This window comes from Pristiophorus japonicus, chromosome 9 (assembly GCF_044704955.1).
Source record: "Pristiophorus japonicus isolate sPriJap1 chromosome 9, sPriJap1.hap1, whole genome shotgun sequence".
Classification (NCBI taxonomy): Eukaryota; Metazoa; Chordata; class Chondrichthyes; family Pristiophoridae; genus Pristiophorus; species Pristiophorus japonicus.
Window position 1 is genome coordinate 49,938,563 of NC_091985.1, and position 14,195 is coordinate 49,952,757.

Consider the following 14,195-nt stretch of genomic DNA (forward strand, 5'->3'; position numbering starts at 1 on the left):
GCATGGCAGATGCAGTATAATGTGGATAAATGTGAGGTAATCCACTTTGGGGGCAAAAACACAAAGGCAGAATATTATCTGAATGACGGCAGATTAGGAAAAGGGGAGGTGCAACGAGACCTGGATGTCATGGTACATCAGTCATTGAAAGTTGGCATGCAGGTACAGCAAGCGGTAAAGAAGGGAAATGGTATGCTGGCCTTCATAGCTAGGGGATTTGAGTATAAGAGCAGGGAGGTCTTCCTGCATTTGTACAGGGCCTTGGTGAGGCCTCACCTGGAATATTATGTTCAGTTTTGGTCTCCTAATCTGAGGAAGGACATTCTTGTTATTGAGGGAGTGCAGCGAAGGTTCACCAGACTGATTCCCGGGATGGCAGGACTGACATATGAGGAGAGACTGGATCAACTGGGTCTGTATTTACTGGAGTTTAGAAGGATGAGAGGGGATCTCATAGAAACATATAACATTCTGATGGGACTGGACAGGTTAGATGCAGGAAGAATGTTCCCAATGTTGGGGAAGTCCAGAACCAGAGGACACAGTCTAAGGATAAGGGGTAAGCCATTTAGGACTGAGATGAGGAAACATAGAAACATAGAAACATAGAAAATAGGTGCAGGAGTAGGCCATTCGGCCCTTCTAGCCTGCACCACCATTCAATGAGTTCATGGCTGAACATTCAACTTCAGTACCTCATTCCTGCTTTCTCGCCATACCCCTTGATCCCCCTAGTAGTAAGGACCTCATCTAACTCATTTTTGAATATATTTAGTGAATTGGCCTCAACAACTTTCTGTGGTAGAGAATTCCACAGGTTCACCACTCTCTGGGTGAAGAAGTTCCTCCGCATCTCGGTGCTAAATGGCTTACCCCTTATCCTTAGACTGTGACCTCTGGTTCTGGACTTCCCCAACATTGGGAACATTCTTCCTGCATCTAACCTGTCTAAACCCGTCAGAATTTTAAATGTTTCTATGAGGTCCCCTCTCATTCTTCTGAACTCCAGTGAATACAAGCCCAGTTGATCCAGTCTTTCTTGATAGGTCAGTCCCGCCATCCCGGGAATCAGTCTGGTGAACCTTCGCTGCACTCCCTCAATAGCAAGAATGTCCTTCCTCAGGTTAGGAGAACAAAACTGTACACAATACTCCAGGTGTGGCCTCACCAATGCCCTGTACAACTGTAGCAACACCTCCCTGCCCCTGTACTCAAATCCCCTTGCTATGAAGGCCAACATGCCATTTGCTTTCTTAACCGCCTGCTGCACCTGCAATGCCAACCTTCAATGACTGATGTACCATGACACCCAGGTCTCTTTGCACCTCCCCTTTTCCTAATCTGTCACCATTCAGGTAATAGTCTGTCTCTCTGTTTTTACCACCAAAGTGGATAACCTCACATTTATCCACATTATACTTCATCTGCCATGCATTTGCCCACTCACCTAACCTATCCAAGTCGCTCTGCAGCCTCACAGCATCCTCCTCGCAGCTCACACTGCCACCCAACTTAGTGTCATCCGCAAATTTGGAGATACTACATTTAATCCCCTCATCTAAATCATTAATGTACAGTGTAAACAGCTGGGGCCCCAGCACAGAACCGTGCGGTACCCCACTAGTCACTGCCTGCCATTCTGAAAAGTACCCATTTACTCCTACTCTTTGCTTCGTCTTCACTCAGAGAGTTGTTAACCTGTGGAATTCCCTACCGCAGAGAGTTGTTGATGCCAGTTCATTGGATATATTCAAGAGGGAGTTAGATATGGCCCTTACGGCTGAAGGGATCAAGGGGTATGGAGAGAAAGCAGGAAAGGGGTACTGAGGTGAATGATCAGCCATGATCTTATTGAATGGTGGTGCAGATTCGAAGAGCCGAATGGCCTACTCCTGCACCTATTGTCTATGTTTCTATGTTTCTGCCTTCATACCTTTATTTAAGCTTAGGACACTGGTTTGAGAACCAACTTTCTCACCCTCCAACTGAATTTGAGATTCAACCATGTTATAGTCACTCATTCTTAGAGGATCCTTTGCTACGAGATCATTTATTAATCCTGTCTCATTACACAGTACCAGATCTAAGATAGCCTGCTTCCTGGTTGGTTCTGCAACGGACTGTTCAATGAAACTATCCCGGATACACACTCTTCCTTGTTAACCTGTGGAATTCTCTTCTGCAGAGTGTTGTTGATGCCAGTTTGTTAGATATATTCAAGAGGGAGTTGGATATGTCCCTTACAGCTAAAGGGATCAAGGGATATGGAGAGAAAGCAGAGAAGGGGTACTGAGGTGAATGATCAGCCATGATCTTATTGAATGGTGGTGCAGGCTCAAAGGGCCGAATGGCTTACTCCTGCACCTATTTTTCTATGTTTCTATGTTTCCTCAAGGCTTTCTTGGCCAATTTGCTTTGTCCAATCAATATAAAGGTTAAAATCGCCCATGATTATTGCCGTTCCTTTATTACAAGCCTCCATTATTTCTTGATTTATACTCCATCCAACAGTGTAGTTACTGTTAGGGGGATGCGATGTAAAATGAGTCTCATCAGTGTCAATCTAATTTACGAGCATGGATGCACTGCAGGAAACAGCCCATAATTCTGCACTTATCGACAATCAGCTGATTTGGGTGACAGAAAGTTTCAAGTGGTGCAGTAGGATGATTTCTTCAGATATTTGGGGCCAGAGTCATTGGCTGAGGCTATGAAAATTGAGAATTACGCTGCATCTTGCCAATGCTACGCATCTCTGCTACAATTGGAAAATATTCCTTCCGAAACACCACCATCCTTTAACTGTACTTCAAAGACTCATGCCTATAAAATTGTCCACCACTCTGAAAGCAGCTTCTCGGCATGTTTTCACTTAAAGACCCTGACAGCAGCGAGTCTGTATCTTGGGTCTTTTAATACTTTTGAAAAAGAGGCTACTTCAAAATTATGGCATGTCTGCATTTCAACAAATGATTAAGCATTACAAGTAAAACAAAAAGTTTATGCTCAAGATCAAAAACATTACCACATTCACGCAGTGCTCCTGAGTTTTTAGGATTTTCACACAAAACTAATTACATTCTAAGGACACCCTATGAATTTTACATAATGTTTCAATATAAACAGTATTCTGTTCAATCTATTGCAATTAAGTTTGACTTGAATAAAAGCAACAGCTGATGCCCAGTTTTGTACCTGTTTCATGTTCTCAATATCTCCCTTTTCAGCATATGCATTCAGCAGGGCAACATAGGTATCTGGGCCAGGCTCAATTCCTGCACCTCTCATCACAGTTAGAATGCCCTCTGCACTTTCCATGTCACTGAAATAGAAGTTTACGAATTAAAACACAGAGACAGATAAAATGAAGTGTGTAGAAAATGCAGAGTTCTGCCAGCTGCATCAGTTGATTCATGCAGCAAGTGTCCTATTCAGTTTAGATTCAACAATGGAGATATCCAATGCTCAAAAATGTATTTGTTCAGAAATGCACACAAAGCATCTGATTAAGCATCGTTGCAAAGGAAAACAACAATTTGTATTTGTATAGCGCTTTATTTCATCTCCCAGAAACACCTCAAAGCGTTCAAAGTACCAAAAATGACAAGTGCAGATGCTGTTATGTAGCTAAATGTTTTAGCCATATCGCACACAAGATCCAATTAATTATAGAGATTCATTATTATTAATTGTTTTATTATGATTGGTGGAGGCAAGAAAGTTTACCAAGAGAATAACGAACAGGACACCAGAAGAACTCCCTATTATTCTTTGAATGAGATCTTCAACATCCACTTGAATCATTGCAACATGCAGATGTTTAATGTCTACAGTATTCCTACAGTACAACATTGACTACACTACAAAAGTACTTCATTGGCTGTAAAGCGCTTTGGGACGTCCTGAGATCGTGAAAGACGCTATATACATGCAAGTTTTTCTTTCTTTCTTGTCTCACTCAACAATACAGCACTCCCCCTCAGCCCTGCACTGCAGTGTCAGCCTAAATATGGAGCTTAAGTTCTGAAATGGGGCTTGAGCCTTTAACTTTCTGATTCAAAAGCAAGAGTGCTGCCAACTACATGAAAACACATATGGAGAACCTTTTTTAAGGGGCAGGAATTCAAATTCTTAAATTGCCATGGTGGGATTTGAACTCATGGTCTCAGGATTACTAGTGCCGTAACATAACCACTACACTCCGTACCCATATTTATAATAGAAAAAGTTGACAGGAAGTGCACATCGTTCTAAGACTTTAATGCATTAATAATATTAATTTAAGAATTTATTTCAGCAATATGCCTTCCAAGTCTTAACTGCAGTATTTACTTACCCAGCCCGTGCATGTCCCGTCACCAGAGAATTGAACACCGCCTCTGTAATTGGTAGATCCTTACTCTTCATGAAACCCAGTATCTTACTAAAAGTTAAGAGAATAAATCATTAATAATTATTAACATTGCTTAGCTTAACATAGCTTATAATCATCAACGTAAAAGCAATTAAAACATTACCTATAGGCCCAAACAGATTAAAGACCAAAAATGTTGCAGTTAATTTAACTATCTCCTTTTACCAATAAACCTATTCATTTCAATCTGTTTCATATACACACTATATATAATACACACACTATTGAAGTTCTTTCTAGTTTCCCAAATTCCCCCAAAATTCAAATAATTATGATAAACTATTATACAGAAGTAAAAACGGAATTGTCTTTGAAATAACACTGTTCAAATCAATGTTTTGAAAAACACTTAAAACTGATTAAAAATACTTAAATCTGTATCAATGAGTTGGATGAAGGGACTGAGTGTAATGTAACTAAATTTGCTGATGATACAAAGATAGGTGAGAAAGCAAGTTGTGAGGAAGACACAAAGAATCTGCACAGGGATATTGGGCTCAAGTTTTGGCTCGAGTTGCTCCTATTTTTTTGGAGCAACGAGTTTAGAATGAAGTATCTTAGAAATTGCAATTCTTGGCATTTAGTTTGCTCCAATTCTAGTGAGTCAGAAGAGTTTCGTTTTAGAACAGTTTTTTTTCCAAAAAGGGGGTGTTACCAGCCACGCACGCCTGTTTTGCAAGTTTAGGAAGCGAAAACTTACTCCAAACTAACTTAGAATGGAGTAAGTGTAGATTTTTATACGCTCAGAAAAACCTTGCCTACACTTATAAATCAGGCGTAGGGAACGAGAGATTGAACATAAGAACATAAGAATTAGGAACAGGAGTAGGCCATCTACCCCCTCGAGCCTGCTCCGCCATTCAAAAAGATCATGGCTGATCTGGCCGTGGACTCAGCTCCACTTACCCGCCCGCTCCCCATAACCCTTAATTCCCTTATTGGTTAAAAATCTATCTATCTGTGATTTGAATACATTCAATGAGCTAGCCTCAACTGCTTCCTTGGGCAGAGAATTCCACACATTCACAACCCTCTGGGAGAAGAAATTCCTTCTCAACTCGGTTTTAAATTGGCTCCCCCGTATTTTGAGGCTGTGCCCCCTAGTTCTAGTCCCCCGATCAGTAGAAACAACCTCTCTGCCTCTAACTTGTCTATCCCTTTCATTATTTTAAATGTTTCTATAAGATCACCCCTCATCCTTCGGAACTCCAACGAGTAAAGACCCCAGTCGACTCAATCTATCATCATAAGGTAACCCCCTCATCTCCGGAATCAGCCTAGTGAATCGTCTCTGTACCCTCTCCAAAGCTAGTATATCCTTCCTTAAGTGAGTGACCAAAACTGCACGCAGTACTCCAGGTGCGGCCTCACCAATACCCTGTACAGTTGCAGCAGGACCTCCCTGCTTTTGTACTCCATCCCTCTCGCAATGAAGGCCAACATTCCATTCGCCTTCCTGATTATCTGCTGCACCTGCAAACTAACTTTTTGAAATTCATGCACAAGGATCCTAAAAGAGTTTCATGCACAAGGACCCCCAGGTCCCTCTGCACCGCAGCATGTTGTAATTTCTCCCCATTCAAATAATATTCCCTTTTACTGTTTTTTTTTCCCCAAGGTGGAACCTCACATTTTCCGACATTGTATTCCATCTGCCAAACCTTCGCCCATTCGCTTAACCGATCCAAATCTCTTTGCAGCCTCTCTGTGTCCTCTACACAACCCACTTTCCCACTAATCTTTGTGTCATCTGCAAATTTTGTTACACTGCACTCTGTCCCCTCTTCCAGGTCATCTATGTATATTGTAAGCAGTTGTGGTCCCAGCACCGATCCCTGTGGCACACCACTAACCACCGATTTCGAACCCGAAAAGGACCCGTTTATCCCGACTCTCTGCTTTCTGTTCGCCAGCCAATTCTCTATCCATGCTAATACATTTCCTCTGACTCCGCGTACCTTTATCTTCTGCAGTAACCTTTTGTGTGGCACCTTATCGAATGCCTTTTGGAAATTTAAATACACCACATCCATCGGTACACCTCTATCCACCATGCTCATTATATCCTCAAAGAATTCCAGTAAATTAGTTAAACATGATTTCCCCTTCATGAATCCATGTTGCGTCTGCTTGATTGCACTATTCCTATCGAGATGTCCCGCTATTTCTTCCTTAATGATAGCTTCAAGCATTTTCCCCATTACAGATGTTAAACTAACCGGCCTATAGTTACCCGCCTTTTGTCTGCCCCCTTTTTTAAACAGAGGCGTTACATTAGCTGCTTTCCAATCCGCTGGTACCTCCCCAGAGTCCAGAGAATTTTGGTAGATCATAACGAATGCATCTGCTATAACTTCCGCCATCTCTTTTAATACCCTGGGATGCATTTCATCAGGACCAGGGGACTTGTTTACCTTCAGTCCCATTAGCCTATCCAGCACTACCTCCCTAGTGATAGTGATTGTCTCAAGGTCCTCCCATCCCACATTCCCGTGACCAGCAATTTTTGGCATGGTTTTTGTGTCTTCCACTGTGAAGACCGAAGCAAAATAATTGTTTAAGGTCTCAGCCATTTTCACATTTCCCATTATTAAATCCCCCTTCCCATCTTCTAAGGGACCAACATTTACTTTAGTCACTTTGGGGGGGGGGGGTGAGGGAGAGGGAAGTTTACAAACATTAAACACTTCACTTTCACAAATCAAGAGCCATCTTCAATAATAAATGATAAACAAATCAATAAATCAATCAAAAAAAAATTTAAAAACTAATTACAAAAAATAAAAAATCAATCAATAAAAAAAAAAATTACGTTTCTACTCACCTACTGCAGCACTGGGAGCCCTCCAACAGTATGCTGGGACAGAGCCCCCCCAGTGTCTCTCTGTCAGTGTCTCTGTTTCTGACAGCGAGGTGTGGGGGTGGGGGGGGAAAGAGGGGAGAGGGAGGGAGGGGGTGGAGGAGGAGGAGGGAGGGAGATGGGGGAAGGGAAGGGGATGAGGAGGAGGGAGGAGGGGAGAGAGAGGAGGCAGGAGGGAGGGGGAGAGGGAGGCAGGAGGGAGGGGGAGAGGGAGGCAGGAGGGAGGAGGGTGGGGTGATAGGAGGGGGGAGGAGGGGGAAGGGCTGAACGGGGGGGGGGAGGGGGAAAGGAGAGGCTGAACGGGAGGGGGCGGGGGAGGAGGCTGAACAGCCGGGGGGGGGGGCTGAACGGGAGGGAGAGAGGCTGAATGGCTGGGGGGGGGGGGGAGGGGGGAGGCTGAACGGGAGGGGGGCGGGGTGCGGGGACAAAACGGCAGGGAAGCCCGAGTCCCAATCTTCGGCCAAGGCTAGGGACGGCGTTCTTCAGGCCCCTCCCACGCAGCCTGCACAGATTCACGCTGTGAGGAGCTACTGCACATGTGCGCACACTCTAGCACGTATGTGCAGAGGTCACGGCACTGTTTTCAGCGCCGGGGTCTGGCTCCGTCCTCCGCGCATTCTGCTGCATTGCGCCAAGGGCCTGGATCAACCGGACTGCGGGGAGAATACAAAAGGTAAATAATAGGTGCCGTTTCTGTTCTAAAAAGTCGTGGGTGTGCCGTTCTAACCCTGGGGGCAAACTTGGGCCCACTGATAGGCTAAGTGAGTGGGCAAAAATTTGGCTGATGGAGTGTAATGTGGGAAAATGTGAGATTATCCACTTTGGTGGGAAAAATAAAAATAAAAAAGCAAATTATTATTTAAATGGGGAGATTAGAAAATGCTGCAGTAGAGGGATCTGGGGGTCCTTGTACATGAAACACAAAATGTTAGTATGCAGGTACAGCAAGTAATTAGGAAGGCAAATGGAATGTTGGCCTTTATTGCAAAGGAAATGGAGCATAAGAGTAGGGAAGTTGATGAGACCGCACCTGGAGTACTGCGTACAGTTTTGGTTTCCTTATTTAAGGAGGGATATACTTGCATTGGAGGCAGTTTAGAGAAGGTTCACAAAGTTGATTCGTGAGATGAAGGAGTTGTCTTATGAAGAAAGATTGAGCAGGTTGGGCCTATACTCATTGGAGCTTATAAGAATGAAAGGTGATCTTATTGAAACGTATAAGATTCTGAGGGGGCTTGACAGGGTAGATGCAGAGAGGATGTTTCCCCTCATGGGGAAATCTAGAACTAGGGGGCATTGTTTCAGAATAAGGGGTCGTCCATTTAAAACGGAAATGAGGAGGAATTTCTTCTCAGAGGGTCGTGAATCTTTGGAATTCACCACCCCAGAGAGCTGTGGAGGCTGGGTCATTGAATATATTTAAGCTGGAGATAGACAGATTTTTGAATGATAAGGGAGTCAAGGGTTATGGGAAGTGGGCAGGGAAGTGGAGTTGAGGCCAAAATCACATCAGCCATGATTTTATTGAATGGCGGAGCAGGCTCGAGGCCTGCTCCTGCTCCTATTTCTTATGTTCTGCACCCTTGCATTTAAAACTAGTAGCATGTCCAAAGATGTTTAATTGTCATTTCCATTTTATCCATTATAGTCTCGCCTGTATCCATGTTGAATGGCCCACATTCCCCTTTCCCAATTCCTTTCTCAATATATTCAAAACTTTTACTGATGGTTTTGATAACACTCTCAAATTTCTGTTCATACTCCATTTTGCACCTCATTACTTTCTTTATATCCTTTTGTTGTTTTTTTCTTATTTCACTCTGTTGAATTTTCACTCTTTTTTGCATTGTATAAACCTTTTCTTTTAGCGTGATATTGTTTGTGGGAGCTTGCTGTGCGCAAACTGGCTGCTGCATTTCCTACATTACAACAGTGACTACTCTTCAAAAAGTACTTCATTGGCTGTAAAGCGTTTTGGGACATCCGGTGGTTGTGAAAGGTGCTATATCAATGAAAGTTTCTCTTTCTTTTTCATTCTAAATTTTTGAAATTGTTTCCCCTCTACTTCTTTCAAATTTTCCTACCACATACCTACTTTTCAACTGGAACTGTGGGCTAGGTAAGTCATCGACTTCTCCAACAACCACTACTAATACAAAAGCAAAATACTGTGAATGCTGGAATCTGGAATAAAAACAGAAAATGCTGGAAATCTCAACAAGTCCCCTCCCCCTCCCCCACCCCCCCGAGCCTGTTTCTTTTTTTTCTCCTCATCTCTAATGGCAGTTGGTCATTATAAGAACATAAGAAATAGGAGCAGGAGTAGGCCATACGGCCCCTCGAGCCTGCTCCGCCATTTAATACAATCACAGCTGATCCGATCATGGACTCAGGTCCACTTCCCCTTCGCTCTCCATAACCCCTTATTCCTTTATCGTTTAAGAAACTGTCTATTTCTGTCTTTAAATAAGTCAATGTCCCAGCTTCCACAGCTCTCTGAGGCAGCGAATTCCACAGATTTACAACCCTCAGGGAAGAAATTTCTCATCTCAGTTTTAAATGGGGGGCCATTATTCTAAGATTTTGCCCTCTAGTTCTAGACTCCCCTATCAGCGGAAACATCTCTCTGCATCCACTTTGTCAAGCTCCCTCATAATCTTATATGTTTCAATAAGATCACCTCTCATTCTTCTGAATTCCACTGAGTAGAGGCCAAACCTACTCAACCTTTCCTCATAAGTCAACCCCCTCATCTCTGGAATTCACCTTGTAAACCTTCTCTGAACTGCCTCCAAAGCAAGCATATCATTTCATAAATATGGAAACCAAAACTGCATGCAGTATTCCAGGTGTGGCCTCACCAATACCCTGTATAACTGCAGCTAGGCTTCCCTGCTTTTATACTCCATCCCCTTTGCAATAAAGGCCAAGATTCCATTGGCCTTCCTGATCACTTGCTGTACCTGCATACTAACCTTTTGTGTTTCATGCACAAGTACCCCCATACACAAGTCCCGCCATTGACACCCTATCTTGACTAATGTTTTTCTAACTCCTGGCATTACCATTTGAATTTTGCCCATCATCCCTTTTGTCTCTCTCATCTCTCCTTTCTTCCAACCTATCACAGACCTTCCCTTTTGTTCTTTCTTCCCCTCCCCCTTTCAGTACTTGTTAAGAATCTGTTCTTTGCAAACACTCTCCAGTTCTGACGAAGGGTCATTGACCCGAAACGTTAACTCTGCTTCCTCTCCATAGATAGAAACATAGAAACATAGAAAATAGGTGCAGGAGCAGGCCATTCAGCCCTTCTAGCCTGCACCGCCATTCAATGAGTTCATGGCTGAACATGAAACTTCAGTACCCCCTTCCTGCTTTCTCGCCATACCCCTTGATCCCCCGAGTAGTAAGGACTTCATCTAACTCCCTTTTGAATATATTTAGTGAATTGGCCCCAACCACTTTCTGTGGCAGAGAATTCCACAGGTTCACCACTCTCTGGGTGAAGAAGTCTCTCCTCATCTCGGTCCTAAATGGCTTACCCCTTATCCTTAGACTGTGACCCCTGGTTCTGGACTTCCCCAACATTGGGAACATTCTTCCTGCATCTAACCTGTCTAAACCAGTCAGGATTTTAAACGTTTCTATGAGGTCCCCTCTCATTCTTCTGAACTCCAGTGAATACAAGCCCAGTTGATCCAGTCTTTCTTGATAGGTCAGTCCCACCATCCCGGGAATCAGTCTGGTGAATCTTCGCTGCACTCCCTCAATAGCAAGAATGTCCTTCAAGTTAGGAGACCAAAATTGTACACAATACTCCAGGTGTGGCCTCACCAAGGCCCTGTACAACTGTAGCAACACCTCCCTGCCCCTGTACTCAAATCCCCTCGCTATGAAGGCCAACATGCCATTTGCTTTCTTAACCGCCTGCTGTACCTGCATGCCAACCTTCAATGACTGATGTACCATGACACCCAGGTCTCGTTGCACCTTCCCTTTTCCTAATCTGTCACCATTCAGATAATAGTCTGTCTCTCTGTTTTTACCACCAAAGTGGATAACCTCACATTTATCCACATTATACTTCATCTGCCATGCATTTGCCCACTCACCTAACCTATCCAAGTCACTCTGCAGCCTCATAGCATCCTCCTCGCAGCTCACACTGCCACCCAACTTAGTGTCATCCGCAAATTTGGAGATACTACATTTAATCCCCTCGTCTAAATCATTAATGTAGAATGTAAACAGCTGGGGCCCCAGCACAGAACCTTGCGGTACCCCACTAGTCACTGCCTGCCATTCTGAAAAGTACCCATTTACTCCTACTCTTTGCTTCCTGTCTGACAACCAGTTCTCAATCCAGGTCAGCACACTACCCCCAATCCCATGTGCTTTAACTTTGCACGTTAATCTCTTGCGTGGGACCTTGTCGAAAGCCTTCTGAAAGTCCAAATATACCACATCAACTGGTTCTCCTTTGTCCACTTTACTGGAAACATCCTCAAAAAATTCCAGAAGATTTGTCAAACATGATTTCCCCTTCACAAATCCATGCTGACTTGGACCTATCATGTCACCTCTTTCCAAATGCACTGCTATGACATCCTTAATAATTGATTCCATCACTTTACCCACTACTGAGGTCAGGCTGACCGGTCTATAATTCCGTGTTTACTCTCTCCCTCCTTTTTTAAAAAGTGGGGTTACATTGGCTACCCTCCACTCGATAGGAACTGATCCAGAGTCAATGGAATGTTGGAAAATGACTGTCAATGCATCCGCTATTTCCAAGGCCACCTCCTTAAGTACTCTGGGATGCAGTCCATCAGGCCCTGGGGATTTATCGGCCTTCAATCCCATCAATTTCCCCAACACAATTTCCCGACTAATAAAGATTTCCCTCAGTTCCTCCTCCCTACTAGACCCTCTGACCCCTTTTATATCCGGAAGGTTGTTTGTGTCCTCCTCAGTGAATACCGAACCAAAGTACTTGTTCAATTGGTCTGCTATTTCTTTGTTCCCCGTTATGACTTCCCCTGATTCTGACTGCAGGGGACCTACGTTTGTCTTTACTAACCTTTTTCTCTTTACATACCTATAGAAACTTTTGCAATCCGCCTTAATGTTCCCTGCAAGCTTCTTCTCGTACTCCATTTTCCCTGCCCTAATCAAACCCTTTGTCCTCCTCTGCTGAGTTCTAAATTTCTCCCAGTCCCCAGGTTCGCTGCTATTTCTGGCCAATTTGTATGCCACTTCCTTGGCTTTAATGCTATCCCTGATTTCCCTTGATAGCCACGGTTGAGCCACCTTCCCTTTTTTATTTTTACGCCAGACAGGAATGTACAATTGTTGTAATTCATCCATGCGGTCTCTAAATGTCTGCCATTGCCCATCCACAGTCAACCCCTTAAGTATCATTCGCCAATCTATCCTAGCCAATTCACGCCTCATACCTTCAAAGTTACCCTTCTTTAAGTTCTGGACCATGGTCTCTGAATTAACTGTTTCATTCTCCATCCTAATGCAGAATTCCACCATATTATGGTCACTCTTCCCCAAGGGGCCTCGCACAATGAGATTGCTAATTAGTCCTCTCTCATTACACAACACCCAGTCTAAGATGGCCTCCCCCTTAGTTGGTTCCTCGACATATTGGTCTTGAAAACCATCCCTTATGCACTCCAGGAAATCCTCCTCCACCGTATTGCTTCCAGTTTGGCTAGCCCAATCTATGTGCATATTAAAGTCACCCATTATAACTGCTGCACCTTTATTGCATACACCCCTAATTTCCTGTTTGATGCCCTCCCCAACATCACTACTACTGTTTGGAGGTCTGTACACAACTCCCACTAACGTTTTTTGCCCTTTGGTGTTCTGCAGCTCTACCCATATAGATTCCACATCATCCAAGCTAATGTCTTTCCTAACTATTGCATTAATCTCCTCTTTAACCAGCAATGCTACCCCACCTCCTTTTCCTTTTATTCTATCCTTCCTGAATGTTGAATACCCCTGGATGTTGAGTTCCCAGCCCTGATCATCCTGGAGCCACGTCTCTGTAATCCCAATCACATCATATTTGTTAACATCTATTTGCACAGTTAATTCATCCACCTTATTGCAGATACTCCTTGCATTAAGACACAAAGCCTTCAATGCTGCCTGACCTGCTGAGATTTCCAGCATTTTCTGTTTTTATAACCACTATTAATGCTGCTTTGTGGTTAGCTAAAGTGTTCACCTGGCAATAACCAGTGTCAAATTGCACAAGAAAAATTTTATTTTTCTCCTCCTCCCTACCACCCCTACCGAAAATGCAATGTCAGTTTTACATAGAGCAATCCATCCAAGGACCAATACATTGCCAGTGAGTTTGTGGGGCTTGAAAACAAAACCAACCATTTAAGATACCAATTAACTTTAAGACACTACCAGCACTGCAAAGAGGGCAACATAATGGCAGTTAAAAAAAATCTTAGTATAGCTTGGACCATTGATAGCAAGAGATTAAACTAAGGCATTATTCATGTGGACGTTAAAGATCCCACAGCACGAGTCAAAGCACAGCTGGGGAATTCTTCCCCTTGCCTGGCACAACATTTATCCCTCAATCAACACCTTCAAAAACATGTTAACTGGTCATTAACCTCAATTGCTGCTGGTTGGACATGTCTGTGTGCAAATTAGCTGTCACATTTGCTACAAAACAATGACTACACTTCAAAAGCAATAGACTGGCTGTGAAGCGCTTTGGCACATCCTGAGGACCTGCATGTTTTTTTTCTCTTAAAAATGGCCATCAAAGCAATAGTGCAAATTTAAATATTGATTTGAATATCATTGCAAAGACAATTAAATTTTTACTTCTGCATAATAGTTTATCATAACTATTTGAATTTGGGGGTGAATTCAGGA

General features: G+C 43.4%; 1 protein-coding gene across 1 annotated transcript in view; it reads right to left on the reverse strand.

Moving 5' to 3' along the window:
• lrpprc (leucine-rich pentatricopeptide repeat containing) overlaps nt 1–14,195 on the reverse strand; it is a 187,398-nt gene that overhangs the window by 143,460 nt on the left and 29,743 nt on the right. The window contains exons 6-7 of the mRNA XM_070889342.1: nt 4,337–4,423; nt 3,196–3,322 (exon numbers count right to left, since the gene is read on the reverse strand). Of these exons, the coding sequence (XP_070745443.1) occupies nt 3,196–3,322; nt 4,337–4,423 (214 nt within the window). The remainder of the gene's footprint in view (nt 1–3,195; nt 3,323–4,336; nt 4,424–14,195) is intronic.